Below are 18,340 nucleotides of genomic sequence, written 5' to 3'. Positions count from 1 at the left end.
ATGTGCTTATATTAAAAGTACAAAGAGTGATGCGCGCAAAGTTCAAATTACAGGGTCCTTAAATGCTATTTACCCAAAATTAAAAAACCCATTTATTTTCTTATAATATAACGAATTATACATATTACATAGCGTGATTTAAGTATAAATTAAACATCCCTAATTTTCTTATCAAAAAAAAAAACATCCCTAATTTATTTAAGAAATATTCTAACAAAAAGAAAATAAATAAAATATTAAAGCATTTAAAACTCCACGAAACATTTATTTAATTAATTCACACATTTATAGAGAAAAAAAAAAAAAATACAAAATCACACATTACGCAACTCCCCCGCGCCGGCCACCGACCACCGCGGCAGTTCCACCTGCAATACACCCTCCGCCGCCCCTCAGCCGCCGCTCCATCTTCTCTCCCTCTTAAACCCCCAATTTTTTCTCTCACTAACATGCGCCATCACCACCTCTTCTCTATCACCACCATGTCCCCTTCTTCCTCCCTAAAAAAACCCGCCGCCCCCAAAACCCCGTCGCCCCACCACCCAAATCCCTCCGCCCGCCCTTCCCTCTGCCGGCACTCCCCCTCCGCCACCCTCGACCTACTCATCTTCGTCCTCGTCCTCTTCTCCGGCACCTTCCTAATCATCTCCTACTTCTCCTACATCTTCCACTCGCTATCCCTAATTCTGCCCCCTTTCTCCACCGTCGTTTCTCACATTCACCACCATTTAACTTCAAACCCCCAATCCCAGTTGATCCTATTCGCTCTGTTCGTCGTCTCCTTCGCGGCGTTTGTTGTTCTGTTCGAGATCTGCTGTGGTCACAGATCGAGAAAATGTGGGAGGAAAGGCTGCAGGGGGTTGAAGAAGGCTATGGAGTTCGATTTGCAGCTGCAGGGCGAGGAATTGCTGCGAATTGGTGACGGGAATAAGGCGGTGAGAGATGTGAATGAGTTGCCGTGGAAAGGGGGGAGTGAAGATAACCCTGATTACGAGTGTTTACGTGCCGAATTGAAGAAGATGGCCCCACCTAATGGGCGTGCTGTGCTGCTGTTTCGTGACAAATGTGGGTGCCCGATTTCGAAGCTCGAAGGATGGGGGTCTAAACGCAGCCGTCGCCACAAGAAGTGAGTGATTTTTTTTTTTTACGTTTTTTTTCATTGAATTCGATTTTTTGATTGCGAGTGTGGTATGTGTTAATGGGGATTTGAAATTTGAAACTGTAATATGAGTTCTTTTAGTTTCGATTGTGTTGGATTTTGTGAAGTGCATTGCAGTTGGTTTTTCGTTTCAACTTGAAGTTGTGTGTAGTTAATCCAAGTGATTCTTGATCACAAAGTGAGTTATGCTTATGGGAATTTAAATTTGAAATTGTGCATGACTTGTTTTAGTTTCGATCGTGTTGAATTTGTGAAATGTATTGCAATTCGTTTTTCGTTTCAATTTGAAGTTATGCGTAGTTAATCCAAGGGTGTCATTGAATTTGAAAAGTTTTGGTTGCGGTTCTTGATTGCAAGTGTGTTATGCTAACGGGGATTTAAACTTTGAAATCGTGTCTGAGTTGGTTTAGTTTCGATCGTGTCGAATCCGTGAAATGCATTGCAGTTGGTTTTGGTTTCAAAGTTATGAGTAGTTAATCCAAGGGTTTCGCAGAATTTAAAAGATTCTGGTTTCGATTCTTGATTGCAAATATGTTATGCTGATTGGAATTGAATTTTGGTATTGTTAACGACTTGTTTAGTTGTTTTGAATGTGTTGCGATAACGGTTCGTTTTTAGTGTTTTTGGCTTTATTTGATACACTTTGCTTTATTGGTACTTAAATTTTTGTGAAATACATCTCAGTCGGTTTTAGTTTCAAATTGTCGTTACGTGTGATTGAATAGCAAATTCACAAAAATCATGGAATGTTATTAGATTGTCGAGTATATATAGATTTTGATAAATCCACCGTAGTTCATTGTCTGATGCTAAAACAACTTTTATTAGACCATAACAATTCTCAAGAACCGAAAATATCTCTTAATCTATACGGGTTTCTCGTTATTCGAGATATAGTTAGGCTTTAATTTCTTGATATAGTACCGTTCTGATTTTAACGTCGACAGCGAATTTTAGTTCTTGATTGATTACTTGGGATCTATCTTATGAATCCAATACGGGTTTTAAACAGAGGTAGTGAAAAATCGATGTTCAATACCTTCGACTTGTCAAGTTCTTGATTCTGGATTACGTGCTTTGCTTTCTTTCCCTAATTATCGAAGCAAACACACATTTGTCTGAAGTTCACTTAGCAACATAACGTTTTTCACTTGGCAGTTTCGTTTAGATATTTTATTGTTTTGACATTCAATAGTCGACTATAATTCGTTCTAGTCGCAGAAACAGTCTCTCGGGTTTTAATTGTTCAAGTTTCTCTTCTATGTACGTGTTAATTACTACTATTGCTTATTATTATCGATATTTTGTAGTTTGAAATCAAATTAACCAATCAAAATCCCTCCGAACGAAGCTTTATCTCTGGATCAATTCTGCATTTATAAATCTTTAAGTTTCAACGGCCCGATGCTTACAATTTTCTTTTATATATGATGTCATCATATTCAGGAACCCGGCTCTTACTGGTGGAGGAGATAAACGCTGACTGGGCGCGGATTTTCTCACTTGGAATCTAATCAACCGTTTTCTTATTTTGCCATTCGTTTCAATATTGATAGTTGTGACTTGTGACGACTCTCGATTATTGTCCTTACATAGAAACATAAAATCTTAACCACCACGTTATCTGGGAATAAGCGAATCGAAATTCCCAAGTATAACACTACGACTATTTGACTGTGCTTTGATTTCTATGTGTGTGGCAGAAATTCATAATCGTTCGAAATCTTGTTTTTTGTCGGCATGTGCATGTTCTTTGCAGTTGATCTTTCTGCTGGTGCTGCATTAACTGAGTTTAGTTAGTACTCTGTTATGTAATGTTGAGATTTCTTTTTCTATGGTTAACATATTATCTGCTATGGTGAAATGCAACCCTAAATTTAAATAACTAATAGGTAAAATTACAGCCACTCCCTTAGTTAAGGTTAAATTACGAAAAAAACTCCTTATGTTTGGATAATTACAATCACTCCTTAACTATGAATACACGCCACCATTGATGTGTCAAATTTAGTAAAATCTTCTAGATTATGTGAAATGTTCTCCAGTTTTTACTTGTTTTACCATATTCGAGATGTAATTATCAGAAACTGCATTTTTGCACAAAACGAGTACAAACTAGAAAACATTCCACGAAATCTAAAAGATTCTGTTGAATTTGACACCAAATGCTTAAAAAGATTCATAGTTGATAGATGATTGTAATTATCCACACAAGAGGGGTTTTTCGTAATGTAACCTTACCCAGGGAGGTGGCCGTAATTTACCATATTTTTGTAGCATTTAAATAATTAAATGTCTTCTTTATGCCTAAACTTTTGTTACAAAGCACATAGTAGTACGTGTTAAAATGGCCCCCAAAAAATGGAAGAAATCAACTTTAAAATGAAGGGGAAATTACAACCACCCCTGACGTATGGTTAAATTATGAAAAAAATTCTTTCTATTTTGGATAATTACATTTATTCCACAATTATGAATCTTCTTACATCTCCACCTTTATGGTGTCAAATTCAACATAATCATCTAGGTTTCGTGGAATGTTCTATGGTTTGAACTCGTTTTGTGCAAAAATACAGTTTCTAATGCACCACAATATGATATATACAAGCCATAAAACACATTTTATGATCATCTAGCTTTAAAATGTAGAGCTCGAATGTGATACAATGGGTCCAAAATTGAGAATATTCCATATAATCTAGAAGATCCCACTAAATTTGAAACCACAAGGGTGGACGTGTAAGAATATTTATAGTTTAGGGGTGGTTGTAATTACCCAAACAGGAGAGGGGTTCTCGTAATTTGACCATACCTCAGGGGATGGTTGTAATTTACCCTAAAATAAATAATATTTTTTTACAGTATTTATATCATCAAATGTCTTAATTTTTTTAAATTATAGTCACTAATAATTGTTCTTTACACAAATTTTTAATGTTACATATTTGTAATTTTGTTTAGTTTAATTGTTTTAGGTAAAACAAGCACACATTCTTCTCTCTCTCTAGCATCTAATGAAAACTACTGCTCTGAATGCCAAAATCTTGCAATTTTCAATCCAAATAAAATTCAAATGCTTCTGCACAATTTCCCCTCCAGATTTCCAAACCCTTCTCAGGAAACCCAATTTATTGGAATCCTCAATAGTTTCCGCACTCAAATCCATCTCATCATCCCCTTCGTTAATCTCCCATGGGCAGCAACTGCATTCCCTCGTGCTAAAATCTGGGCTAGAATCCAATGTCTACATACAAAACAGCTTGATGAGCATGTACTCTAAATTGGGTCTGTTTTCATGTGCGAAATCGATTTTCGGTAGCTCCCATAAGTTGGATTATGTATCATGCAACATAATGCTTGCCGGGAATGTAAAATATGGTCGTCTGGATGATGCGTACGAGCTGTTTGTGAAAATGCCGCTGAGAAATTGTGTATCGTACACGACTATGATCATGGGTTTGGCTCAGAACGAGTACTATGTCGATGCAATTCGACTTTTTAGAGAAATGAGGCTGTCTGGGGTGGTTCCAGGAGAAGTAACCATGGCTAGTGTTATCTCGGCTTATGCACGTGTCAATGCTGATGAGAGAAGTGCGAAGCTTTTGCACGGGTTGGTTTTGAAACTTGGTCTTCATTTGCCCGTTATTGTCTCGACAAACTTAGTTCTCCTTTACTGCATGAGTTCATGTGTTAGTGTTGCTAGAATCATTTTCGATGAGATGGTGGAAAAGAATGTGGTTTCTTGGAATGTGATGCTGAATGGTTACGTGAAAGTGGGGCTGGTTGATTTGGGTAGAGAGATATTTGGTGAGATTCCTTTAAAGGACGTGGTTTCTTGGGGAACGATGATTGATGGTTATGTGCAGGTGGGGAGATTGAGAGAGGCTTTGGCACTTTATTCTGAAATGAGGTACACTGGATTGTGCCCTAATGAAGTTATGATTGTTGACATAGTTTCCGCTTGTGGACAAGCTGCAAAGTTAATTGAGGGTCAGCAATTTCATGTTTTAGTGGTGAAAATGGGATTCAATTGTTTCGACTTCATGCAGGCAACATTGATTCATTTCTATGGAGCCTGTGCAGAAATCGAACTTGCTTGTTTGCAATTTGACGAAGCGAATAAGGATCATGTAGCTTGTTGGAATGCCCTTATAGCAGGACTGATGAGAGATGGAATGGTGAATGATGCTTGTCATCTGTTTAGTATGATGCCTGAAAGGGATGTTTTCTCTTGGAGCTCGATGATTTCTGGTTACTCGCAGAACGGGCAGCTTAATTTGGCTATCAAACTTTTTCACGAAATGGTGGCTAAGGGAATCAAGCCAAATGAAATTACAATGATTGGTGTTTTTTCTGCAATTTCTAGTTTGGGCGATTTGAATGAAGGAATACGCGCTCATGACTACATTGATAGAAACTCGATACCGATTAGCGACAATCTCGGTGCTGCCATCATCGATATGTACGCGAAATGTGCTAACGTCGATTTGGCTCTAGAAATGTTCTATCGAGTACGAGACGAAACGAGAGACGTCTCGCCTTGGAATGCAATCATATGTGGCTTGGCAATGCACGGGCATGCAGAAATGTCCTTACGAATTTTCTCGGAATTGCAGAGGCGAAACATAAATCTCAATTCGATTACATTCATCGGAGTCTTGAGTGCGTGTTGCCATGCCGGTTTGGTGGAAGCAGGGGAAGAGCATTTCAAGAACATGAAAACTGTATACGGTTTAGAACCAAACATCAAGCATTATGGATGTATGGTGGATCTGTTCGGAAGAGCTGGAAGATTAAGAGAAGCAGAGGAACTTGTAAAAAGCATGCCTATGAAGGCAGATGTTGTCATATGGGGTACATTATTGGCTGCATGTAAAATGCATGGCAATACAGATATAGGAGAAAGAGCTGCTGAAAATTTGGCAAAGGTGGAACCATCACATGGTCCTAGTAGAGTTCTACTCTCCAACCTTTACGCAGATGCAGGCAGATGGGACGATGCTTTTTCCGTGCGAAACAAAATGCGAAGTGAAAAACTCGCGAGATCACCTGGTTATAGTGGTATTATGTAACGGTAAGAACTTCTCTTACAAAATAGATTATCCAAGAATTAGTAGCTATGTGTTTACTTACTGTACAAGCCATTCTAGTTGATCTACAAAAAAAAGAGGAAAAAAAAAAAAGAATTGAAGTTAAAACTCAGTTTCGATGATCATTTCAGCTGCTGAGCCCATAGTACCATGTCCACCTACTCCAAGCAAAGCAAGAGCAAGCTCATTTTCGTTCCATTGTCTCAGTCCTTTGCATAGTCTAGTCAACAATTCGACATTCAACTCCAATATCCACGTAGGTGTGCATCTCACCATTAAACTCAAGAAACCAGAGACATAAGCATGCCAAGTGGCTGGATCACAGCCAACCGAAATCTTTCCATCTAAAGCACTAGCCAGAAATTCCATGTGGCATCCAAGAATTTTAGGCCTTCGTTTAGAAGCTGCTGATAATGATGAGTCGATACCCCAAATAAAAGCTCCACAAAGAGCAGCTAAATACGCGAGTGCGTACCCTCGCAGCATCGGAAGAATTCCGCCTCTTTTCCCTTCTTTTTCAGACCGGTGAATAGACATAAACCAAGATGGAAGTGTTTCCTTAAATAGTGACTGCACCAGCCCTAATCCACCAGTTAAGAACACTACAGAAGCTCCCAGAGATGCTGCTACTTTCACCTCGGTTAATGCTGCAGCAAAAGAAGCGTGCCCATATTTGGATTTCTTTGGTTTTAAGCACACTATGTCTTCTACTGTTTGCATGAGGAGTGAAACTATCTCCTCTCTTAGAAACATGACATCTCTAATTGAGCGGTAGACACGTAAGTATAGGATCCCTGGTGCAACGGGAGAGATCCCACCGTTGAAATGGGATCCAAATCCGTGGCCAAGAAGCGCTCCGATTCCACCATTGCTCGAGATGCAGCAGCTAGTGTTCAAGCCAAGGGTGGCACTGAAGCAGCTTCTCAGAAGTTGAACAACAGCATCGTTGCTGTGTAGGAAGACCGTGCGAGAAGCAGAAAAGACAAGGAAGTCGCTCCACCGCTTCGCCTTTTGAGTCCACAAAGAAGCTACGATCGGCATGCATGGCCACGGGCAACCTGCAGCAAGGGTCTCCAAAGCGGGCCCCGCTAGATCAAGAAAACGTTGGGAGGCTTTATCGAGCTTATAGGTTATTGTGAGGCTCACAAATGCAGCCAAAGGCAATGGAAGTGCTGCTGGAGAACTTACTCCTGCATAAGTGTTTTGCAAGGTGTTGAAGTTTGAGAGATTGGAAAATTCATTTTACAAATAGACTTGTCTTGTTAAAAGCAAAAAACCTGCAGCAAGACTGGGGACATCCACACCGGTGGCAGCTAATATTTTCTTGATCTGTTCCTCAACACTTGAGAGATTAGCAGCTGGACTAGGCCAATCGGTCCCGTTCATAAAAACTGACTTCCATACTCCACGAGTCACTTCAGCCGAGAAGTAACTGACAATGGTTGCCAGAGTTGCGGGAAGATAATCAGCTAAATCTTTCAGCCCTATTGTGCAACAATGCAAATTATTAAAGTAAAGTGCACCTTGACATTCTTGAACTTAACTACAGATTAAAATTCAAAAATCACACTCGAACATTCGTCTTTTTTTATAGTTAATCTTTTCTAGGTTGCAGGAAATGGAGAACAGAAATGTGAGATTCGTGGAAGTCGCCACTTCGTTCAAGATTTGCTCTAAACTGGATGATCCAAATACATATTGATAGATATTTATCAGACTGCAATAAAAAACTTACCTGTGCAGAGTTCACGAGGAGACAATCTCCCATGAGCACATGCGGTAAGAGCAGCATCAGCCACGAAAGGAACGGCTTCAAGAATATCCCAAGCAGGCAATTTAGGCCTTAGGTAACCTTCTTCACTTCCAAGTCTAGAGGAATTACTACTTCCAGATGTAACATTAGCCACAGACTGGTTACCTCTGTTTATTTTTCTGAACATCATGTTAAGTAAGGCATCAACAGTATGATGAACTGGAGTACCATTGACAAGACCGGTGAGGGGGGAAGCTATGCAAGCCAGATGCTGCCTATACCACACCTTAAGTTTGGGAAATGAGTCCACAAATATGGGTTTCGAAGATGAAGAACATGCTACTCGCGCAAGTCTTCTTCGGTTTGGTTCCTTGAGTGAGTTCCCGGAAGATATTAGGTGGGAGTTTCGCACCAGTAATAGGTACTCTGGAGTGAGTTGGGATCCTACCGGAGGTACGTCTCCTATGCCATATTCAACAGGAGGGTGATTGAACTTCCATAGCTTTAGAAGAAGAGCAAAAGCATTTGAAAACACAGCGTGGGCTGATATTTCTTCTCCTGTGGTCAGGGTCCATGAGATATTCGGCACGCATGAACCGAAAACCTCACATATTGTCATTAATGAACCAGCAAGCTCTGGAACCTGTTGAAGATAAGTTCTCCATTAGATCAAGGTGAATCGCTTTTCTTACTTCCTCACAAACATTTCATGGATCGTAGAACTATATTTGAAGCATTTCTTGATCTTACATGTTCTTTTATTTCAATTGTAAATAAATCAGGGCTCATCGAAAAATAGAACCTACATATAATGTTGATAAATATAGCGTAAAAGTGAACATACCAAACCATGGAGGGAGAAAATCTGAACACAGTCAACTGGTGCTATTCCCACAAGGAGAACATTGAGCATGGGCGCATAGCTTATCAAGTGACTCTCGTTCTCAGAATAGTCGGCCGGAACTGGTGGAGATAACAATCTAGTTATGAAATAAACAGTGTGTTCCTGCATATATATCAAAAGCTATACATAGTTAAAAAACTTGTCGACGTAGTTTGGAGAAAACAGAGTACCAGCGCTTAATGTCTCACTACCTGAATATTCCATCCCCGAATCAATGATGCCCCACAAAGAATAGTAGCCCCGGCTATTCTTTCATCATTTGATCCTTTGCATGCAATCTCAAAGACCTTTTCGATCTCTGCAAAGCTTCCATTAGATGCATGAGCTCGAATTCAGTTGCTTTACTCTCGGAAAAACCATTAAGCAATGCTTACGGAAATAATGAAAAATCATTTAACTGCAATACTGTCTTCAATTCTAAACAATCTATTTCTTTAAACGATTTTAATTTCTGTGCATACCTTGACGCAGGAGTAGAGACTAAAGCATCTATCATTACTGCAGTTAGAGATGCTCCTTTCAGAAATGATGACCAGCCAGGAACTTCCGTAGGAACATTGTGGGGTAGTTGGTTAATATGCCCATTTACGTAACCTGGCCAGAGATAAGCAGAAGAATCCAGAAGATTCCTGGCTATACATGACTCGACTATTAAATGATGCAAGGTACCAGCTGCAAAATAATAAAAATCGATTTTCAGATTCCATTTTTGCTGAACTATTTTATCCCGCAAATATCTTCACCAACCTATCAACATCGTATTACTTACAGCAGTCAATTGGCATATCCATGGTGCTGATGGAATCAAAATACGCAGTACCAACATTGATGCCAGATATAAACATCATTGCTTTACTTGCAGCTTGATTAGCAGCAGAAATGACTGACTGAGGTGGAGTTAGCAAGCTCTGATATTCATGTAGATTCTGAAGACTGAATATCAAATCCATACGCCTTTTCCCGGAAATCCGATGCTTGATTTCCAGACCATATTCAAACTCATCTACTGCAACACTTTCCTCTTCCTCAACAAGATCGGCAACTACCAGAGTTGTGATTGACAACAACATGCTCAGACGAGTGTCCAAACGAGGCACGGGCCCCTCAATAGGATCCCTCTCCTATAAGGTAAATGCTATTTTCTTTTAAACAAGAACTTTCATATTTCATAGTACAAAAATAAGAAACAGCTTATATTTTTTTCTCACTCTCTGAACAAGGCGTAGAGCAGCCATCCAAAGTCCTAGAAATATCGCGTGCCAAGAAGTGATATGAATTGCTTGAAGGGACTTAACTAAACCTGCATAAATATTACAATCTCTTAGGCAATAGTACAACGATAGAACTTAAGAAAAAAAAATGTACTTTTTCTTTTTTACCTGTGATAATTTCTATGGCGCTTGTGGCATTGACTTGTGAACCATCCATTGCATCCTCTAGAAGCATATCAAGAGGAAGCCATAGAGCAGATTGACTAGTCCCGATACAGAGACCAGCAGAGTTAACGAGGGGCGTGGCTTGTACAACTGGATGGACCTTAATCTTGTGAGTGTCCGATATTAACTGCAGAAGGATTTCCGGTGAGATACATTTCGAGTTTCTCAGAGCGGATGAATGTTCTAGAAGCAGCTGCATACGCTGTATAAAGCTTTCCCAGTGCGTGCACCTGACAAGAAAAGACGTAAAAACGCTCCTATTACATGGCTGATGTATAAAATGTGCAAGAAGAATGTAAAAAGGATTACGGTTTCGGACATGTTTTGTCGCGCCAGGTAAAGAATCTTAGAAGTCACTTTGTTTTGTAAGAACTGGCCGATTAACTCAACAGCCATAATAGTGTTAACATTTTGCAATATATCGCTGTATTCTTTTCTCTTCTCTTCGTATACATTGTCTATTTCCATATCTTGTGGTCTTACAGGCCATTTAGGCTCGTTCTCTGTAAGTTGAAGTAATCCTTCGTCATCTAGTGCTGCATCGACTAACCGCCAAACAGTGGAAAAGACGAAAAGAACCAGCTGTGCACTAGCTTCGTTTTCTTGCAAGCCAAATATCTGAGATAAGTCGAGAACTTTGTCTATTGAATTCATTGTCCTGCATTAAAAAAAATTGCTATCGTGTTATGAGTTTGCATTTCGTAAAATCGACTAACGGTTCTTGAAAGTTTGAATTGTTGCAAAATTTTAAGAGTTTGTGAACGAAACGTTGCAAGTAATCTCACTTGTGATAGTTTGGCAAATTGGTGTACTCTTTGAGTGAGAAAGCATGCCTCTTAAGGAGTTCCATGTATAGTCTAAATGCTGCTGGACAAGAATGCCGATGTGGGATTACCCTGTTCAACATACAACCAAATAAAATCACTGAAAATCAGCCAAATGCAAAGTGAAAATGCTAATCACTAGAGATAACAAGTGTAAACATGCAAAGTGAAAATGCTAATCACTAGAGATAACAAGTGTAAACAACTTTCAAGAAAACAAATATCACTAAAGATAGAAACTTTGAAACAATCCCATGTGATTAAACTTAGAGAGAGAGAGAGAGAGAGAGAGAGAGAGAGAGATACTAAAGATAGAAACTTTGATACAATCCCATGTGATTAAACTTAGAGAGAGAGAGAGAGAGAGAGAGAGAGAGAGAGAGAGAGAGAGAGAGAGAGAGAGAGAGAGAGAGAGAGAGAGAGAGAGAGAGAGAGAGAGAGAGATACTAAAGATAGAAACTTTGATACAATCCCATGTGAGAGAGAGAGAGACTAAAGATAGAAACTTTGAAACAATACTATGTCAGAAAGAGAGAGAGACACTAATGATAGAAACTTTGAAACAATCCCATGTCAGAGAGAGATAGAAACTTTGAAACAATACCATGTCAGAGAGACAGAGAGAGAGACTACAGAGAAACTTTGAAACAATACCATGTCAGAGAGAGAGAGAGAGAGAGAGAGAGAGAGAGAGAGAGAGAGATACTAAAGATAGAAACTTTGATACAATCCCATGTGAGAGAGAGAGAGAGACTAAAGATAGAAACTTTGAAACAATACTATGTCAGAAAGAGAGAGAGACACTAATGATAGAAACTTTGAAACAATCCCATGTCAGAGAGAGATAGAAACTTTGAAACAATACCATGTCAGAGAGAGAGAGAGAGAGAGAGAGAGAGAGAGAGAGAGAGAGCAAACACCACTAGAGATTGAAACTTGGCCAAAGAAATCAACCCATACAATAAAAAAATAAAAAAAGGACCTCAAAGAGAGCAAGGCAAGAACAAGAAAAGGTGGCACAATCTTGAGAGATAAAGCTTGTTCCAAGAACTTCCAAGCAATGGGTACATTGTTTTGCCAGCAAATGTGTGATACCAAATGTTTGCCTAGTTCAACACAAGGCAAACTTATCCCAAGTGACCTCAATTCCGACGATATTTGTATCGACCACGTCATCGGATCGCTGCCCTTTGATTGGGCCACCTTTGTTTGTCCTATTATACTCTCCCATATGCTCCTGCACTTCATATGGCCTGTTGCTACCTCCATTGTCTGATTCTTCTTCACAAGCCCTTCATCACCTATTCACCTTCCTTTTGTGTGTGTGTGTACGTGTGTTTTGAGTTTTGATTCAAGAAACTGTGTGTATTAGTGTGTGTTTTGTTGTGTGTATTGGTAGTGAAAACAGGTAAGAATTAGGAAAATGGAGATCTCAAGAGGAATTCAAGATTGGTTCAATGTGGTTGGTTTTTAGAAAGTTAATGTCAAAACCCAATGCTTTGGAGCAGCTATAAGTTATGGGGGCACTGTGTGTGTGTGTGTGTGTTCGTGTGTGTGTGTGAGAGAGAGAGAGAGATGAGGAGTGGTTTGTTATTATACTTGGCTAATTAGGTGGAAAGTACACACTATATATAGTGCAATGTACAGTAGTACTAGTAACTGATATAAAAACCAAGTCAAAGGATTTATATGGCTTCTTTTTATGTTAAACTTTCTTCACAAAATATACATAATTCTTCGGCAAATTGCAAAATCATTATATATATATATATATATATCTCAATTACTTGTAAATGTTTAAAGAAATTTAGAAGAAACCAAGAGCTTATCCAAATCTTCTTTTTTTTATTGGATCGCCGGCTTTCAGAAATAACTTATGAGCTTTTTCTTAGCTTATAATTTAGTTTTAGGTACTCGTAAAATTAACTTTTGCTTTTGGATCTCTTAAAATAAGCGTGTTTATTTAAGCTATTTTTCTAAAGCACTCATAAACCTGTTTTTTAATTGTAAGTTGATTTTTCAATATATTTTCAAAAACTTCCAACTTTTAGAAATAAGCACATAATATTCATTTAACTGATTGACTTCTACTTGTGAATAAGTATTTACAAACACCATCTTAATCCAAATTAGAGCTTCAAGATTAGAATGTGGATTAGATTAAACCAATCCAAATTAGTGTATGATGGACACACTTAACCACGTGCCTATATATTTATGTAAGTGATTTAGTTTTCAAGAAATACTAAAAAAAGATTCTATAGTGGTTAGGGGTGGGTAGAGATGAAGACATGGTGGTATATCCCTATCATAAGTTGGCCTTTTGTGATGACATATATTGCTTTAGGTTGTAATAAAAAGCTACTCTTTCTTATATTATTTGTGTTTAAAATAAAAAAATAATTAAATTTTGCCTATGATTTGTTTGGCGTGCAGCTTTTTTTAGGCATAGTTGGCATACACATGATGATTTGTTGGTGGGTGAGACCTAGTGACTTGTAATAATGCTCATTGCCTTTTAATAAGTCCACCACCATTTTTATCTAAACCCTCATCATATATATATATTTGTTCTTTTTTTTAATTAGATGAGTGATTCCATGAGGGCCAAATTAATTAAATAATTTTGTAAAGGGATGTGATAAATATCAATTTTGTCCATTTTCGAGTCTGAATTTGACAAAACTCAGAAAACGGAATTTTGTAGTTCTTTGAATTGATTTTCTAACCTAACTTGGATCATCAAGATTGGATGTTGGGCAGGAAAAATATGCATGAATCAATGAACATTTCCCACAAGTTTGATGTTTTAATTTATATAAAATTCAAAATGTAACACATTGATGCATGACTTAGTAACGCGGCATTCGATCTAGCTGATGTAAGTAGGACTAAAAGACGAACTCAAAGTAATACAATTGGGCATTCCCTTTCGGACCCATGTAAAATCCAGAAGCCCAGTCCAACAAATATGGGCTTCATTTAATAACCCAATTCCAATTTCGGGCCCATGTAAAATCCAGAAGAAAGGGGGAGGAAAACAAAATCAGATAAACCCTAATTTCATTTCTTCACTCGGAGTCTCTGATTCTCCACAAATTCGCGGCAAAAAAGGAAATCCGATACTTAATTCACCCACATTGTCGGAGCTTCACGTTCTTATTATTCCTAAATTCGATCGAAGCTGAATTGAATTTAAGCAGTTGCGTTGCTGATTCCAGTTCCAGTAAATTCAATGCTAATCCGAAGAATCTGCTTCTCCATCTCAAAATCCCACCACACCCCATTTCCAATTTCCCCAATCCTGATAAACCCTTTCCCCAATTCGCAATCCTATTCGATACGTTCGCGGAATTTCGAAACCCTAAAATCCAGATTCCGCAGAACAATTTCAGCGAATTCGCACACCCCTGTTGCAGTAAACACCGCAACCGATGCGGGTCGGGTCGAAGTTTTTCGGTCTCTAGAAGACTCATTGGGCTCGAAATTCAGCTCCGAACCCATCGCCCCAAACCCTAACCCTCAGATCATCGTATTCAGTGGGCCCAGCGGCGTAGGAAAAGATGCCGTGATCAAAAGATTGAGAGAAGTTAGAAAAGATTTGCATTTCGTCGTCACCGCCACTAGCCGCGCGAAAAGACCCGGAGAAATCGACGGCAAAGATTACTTTTTTATCAGCAAAGACGAGTTTTTATCGATGATCGAAAAAAACGAGTTCTTGGAGTATGCATTGGTTTACGGCGATTATAAAGGGGTCCCGAAAAAGCAAATTAGGGATTACATGGCGAAAGGGTACGATATCGTGTTGAGAGTCGATATACAGGGTGCTTCGACTCTGAGAAGGATATTGAAAGATAGTGCGATTTTCGTGTTTTTAGTGGCGGAAAGTGAAGAGGCTTTGGTGAAGAGATTGATTGGTCGGAAAACGGAGAGTAAAGAGGCGTTGCTTATGAGGGTTGCTTCGGCTAAGGAAGAGCTTAAGAATTTGAACGAGTTCGATTATGTTGTTGTGAATAAGGAAGGTGATTTGGAGAGATCGGTGGAGATTGTGGGCTCCATTATCGACGCCGAAAAGGCTAAAGTGCATCAAAGGCGAGCGGCGATTTAGGTAACTCGTGGTGATATTTCTTGTAATCTGTTTGTTACATACAAATTCTACTAACTTTGTGAGATTTGTCTTGTTTGTGATTTCGAAGTCGCCGGACTTGCATTAACGTTTTTTTCGCATTTAGATTGATGAGTAGGGTTTCATCGTAATTTGGTTTCGAGATAGGTTTTGGGAGGTTGTTCGAATTTTTCTTGTTAGTTATAGCAAATAAAAGGATGCATCTCTAGTCAATTTATGAGATAATATATATACATATTCGTTCGAATAGATCTACACACTTGTATGTGTGCAGAGTGGGTAGTTATCAGTACGCGTATATACATTGTATATATGCCAATTGGCCTCTCACATCTGCAGATGGGCAGGACAGATATATCTTATTACAACATGGTAGGTATATTCGTTTTTAAACCTAAGAAAGTTGTTTAATGTTTGTTGAGAAAATAAAGAAATATGAACACTTGCAGGAAATTGATTTCTTTTTTTTTTTTTTTTTTTTTTTTGGTAATGCAGGAACCCGCAGCCAACCATATAGGTGCACTGGGTAAACCTACACTCTCACTCTCGTATAATAGCTTGCAAACCATACGAGAGATGTAAACCACACTAGGCTAACCATGTGTGACAAGCTCGACCTAGCGACCGTTGGCAAGGGGATTCGAACTTGGGTCAATTGACCCAAGCTCACTTGCTCCAACCGCTAGGCCACCCTTGATTGATTTCTTTTATTTGTTGAAAGAGTGGAGACTATGTATTGAAAATTGAATTGAACTGCAAGGTACAACATGGCTAGCATATTTGAATTTTTGGCTTTGATTAAATTAAATAAATATTAATTAGAATTACTGCATAATTCAACGAATATCGCCAACAACTTTGATGTTTTGAGTTATTTAAAATTTAAAATGTAATTCGTTCATATATAATTTTGTCACCTGACATTCAGTTTAGTTGATTCAAGTGTTACATTAGAAAGCTTTAACTTTTTGCCGAAATTAGATTGAAAAATAGTCAAAATCACGTTCGAAGTCAAACCGATAGATGACATTTAACATTTCAGATATATAAAATAATATTAATTACTTATTGTTTTAGGTTTCATAAATACCAAGTCAGACTTGCAAGGGTGGCAATTGATTATTAAAAATAAAAAATGAAATCATTGCTTATATATGCAAAATTGTGTTTATTATTACCAACTAAAGTCAAGAAAAGACAATCAATAAACCCTATTATTATATGTTGTATTCAAAGGTAAGTTGCCAGCCAAAACACAGCAAATAACTTAATTATCCTTGATTAATGGGTCAATCCTTTTGTGTTAACGTAATTAAAAATACACAAGTCGTCCTTAAATCTTGATTTAATTAATTATATATATAAAAAAAAATGAGTTAGATTTTCAAAGTACTAACGCCCTTATTTGTCTACAAGTACTTGTTTAAACAAATACAAATTTCCATGGATTTTCTATTACTTCAATTTTTTAATTTAATTTTATTGATATTTCTTTAAAATAATAAATAAATAGACCTTTGTACATAATTCATCGCATGATTAAAGATTAAATAAATATTTAGTCATAGATTAAATAAAGATTGAGGCGGTGGGACCCATACATATATAGCAGCCTTTAGCTTGACTCAAGAAGACTTGTGTTATCCAATCCTCCAAGCAATAACTAATTATATTGCCCAAATTGAACATTATAAAAAATATTTTCAATAATATATCTTTTTTTTCTTTGAGAAATTCAAATCATGTTACAAACCTCACCAGGGTTGATAATAATATATAATCTTGGAGGTGATTAAATTCACAAAAATATGAGAGAATTAATCAAATGTTCTTCTGCATCGCATAAATTTTATACATTAGGTTATATTGCAGAATATAATCCGATGAAATTCACCGAGTGTAGCGTATAATAAAGATGTATGTCCACTCAATTACAACATAATTAAACTGGTCTTAATAAAATAGTGATTATAATTCACGTTTGTTTTCGATCGCTTAGTTGACGAAGAACTTGTGAAATAATCCTCAATCTTTTAATCAAAAGATATTGAAAATTATTGTCAAAATTATTAAAATTATTGCTCATCCCCAACTAATTGAGTTTTATTAAATAACAACTTGTATTATGAAAATAAAAATAAAAAGAAGAAAGGGTTCACATAGCAATTGACTTGTATTCGTGGTATTCCAATAATTGAAAGTCAATTTCTCATAATTCACATCTAATTATTATGATCTCGTTAGATTTGGCCAGCCTATGAAATGTATACTTAGTAAAAAAAAGATTTTTTTTTAAATACGAGGCCTTGTAAATAAATAAATAAAAAGAAAGGGTGCAAAAAGAAGAATTGCTTTATTGCCTTTTTGTTATGGAAGAAGAAACTTTTGAAACTTATTTGAGTATTGGCCAAGCTAAAAAGATAAGGGTAAATTACGGTCACGACCCCTGAAGTAAGGTCAAATTACAAAAGAACCCCTCTTGTTTGGATAATTAACAACAATCCATCAACTATGAATTTTCTTACACGTTCATCCTTGTAGTGTCAAATTTAGTAGAATATTCTAGATTATGTGGAATATTCTCCAGTTTGTACCCGTTTTATCTCATTTAAGCTCCACATTTTGAAACAAGATGATCATAAGATGTGTCTCTTGACTTGTAAATATCAGATTGTGGTGTATCAGAAACTGCAATGTTGCACAAAACGAGTACAAAGTAGAGCATATTCCACGTAATCTAAAAGATGATGTTGAATTTAACACCATAATGGTGGACATTGTAAGAAAATTCATAATTGAAGGGGTGGTAGTAATTACCCAAACATAAAGGGTTTTTTCATAATTTGACCTTACTTCAGGGGTTTGCCGTAATTTACCTAAATATTTTTTTAGAAAAAAAAAAAGGTTAAAAAGTGATACTGCTTATGTATTTAATGGAGTTATCTATATTTTGAATGAGGTATATTATTTTATTTAAAAACAAAATAATAAATTTCATTGGATGCATCATGCATGGATCATAAAAAGAGTTGCCCGCAGCCTAACAAA

General features: G+C 37.4%; 4 protein-coding genes across 5 annotated transcripts; 3 read left to right on the top strand and 1 right to left on the bottom strand.

Annotated features, from left to right (window-relative positions):
• Positions 1–279: 279 nt before the first annotated feature.
• Positions 280–2,882, top strand: LOC105977581 (uncharacterized protein At5g19025). The gene is made up of 2 exons (XM_013002906.2): positions 280–1,126; positions 2,606–2,882. Exons 1-2 carry the CDS (start codon positions 450–452, stop codon positions 2,640–2,642), a joined length of 714 nt encoding a protein of 237 aa, XP_012858360.2. The 5' UTR covers positions 280–449; the 3' UTR covers positions 2,643–2,882.
• Positions 2,883–4,223: 1,341 nt separating this feature from the next.
• MEF18 (mitochondrial editing factor 18) lies at positions 4,224–11,049 on the top strand. The gene is given in 6 exon segments (XM_088820592.1): positions 4,224–4,240; positions 4,242–7,761; positions 7,858–8,676; positions 9,378–9,571; positions 9,678–10,034; positions 10,347–11,049. Coding segments are annotated over 2 exon segments (1,998 nt in total). The 5' UTR covers positions 4,224–4,232; the 3' UTR covers positions 6,232–7,761; positions 7,858–8,676; positions 9,378–9,571; positions 9,678–10,034; positions 10,347–11,049.
• On the bottom strand, positions 6,205–12,863 carry LOC105977591 (mediator of RNA polymerase II transcription subunit 33A). 2 transcript variants are annotated; one of them, XM_088820590.1, is made up of 12 exons: positions 12,149–12,863; positions 11,128–11,238; positions 10,662–11,000; positions 10,286–10,572; positions 10,115–10,206; positions 9,676–10,027; positions 9,368–9,578; positions 9,098–9,212; positions 8,847–9,008; positions 7,985–8,645; positions 7,527–7,733; positions 6,205–7,439 (listed from the first exon to the last, which is right to left on the bottom strand). In XM_088820590.1, the coding sequence occupies exons 1-12, from the start codon at positions 12,433–12,435 to the stop codon at positions 6,352–6,354; spliced, it is 3,912 nt and encodes a 1,303-aa protein (XP_088676716.1). In that variant the 5' UTR covers positions 12,436–12,863; the 3' UTR covers positions 6,205–6,351. The 2 variants fall into 2 exon arrangements, with proteins under 2 accessions (XP_088676716.1, XP_088676717.1); XM_088820591.1 differs by having other exon boundaries at positions 11,128–11,304; positions 11,350–12,727.
• A 1,306-nt stretch (positions 12,864–14,169) lies between these two features.
• Positions 14,170–15,423, top strand: LOC105949494 (P-loop containing nucleoside triphosphate hydrolases superfamily protein). Its single transcript, XM_012972801.2, has one exon. The coding sequence runs from the start codon at positions 14,402–14,404 to the stop codon at positions 15,272–15,274; it is 873 nt and encodes a 290-aa protein (XP_012828255.2). The 5' UTR covers positions 14,170–14,401; the 3' UTR covers positions 15,275–15,423.
• Positions 15,424–18,340: the final 2,917 nt, after the last annotated feature.

Source organism: Erythranthe guttata, chromosome 7 (genome assembly GCF_056151865.1).
Source record: "Erythranthe guttata isolate IM_541 chromosome 7, IM_541, whole genome shotgun sequence".
In the NCBI taxonomy this organism is placed as follows: domain Eukaryota; kingdom Viridiplantae; phylum Streptophyta; class Magnoliopsida; order Lamiales; family Phrymaceae; genus Erythranthe; species Erythranthe guttata.
This window is presented reverse-complemented; position numbering and strand designations above follow the sequence as displayed.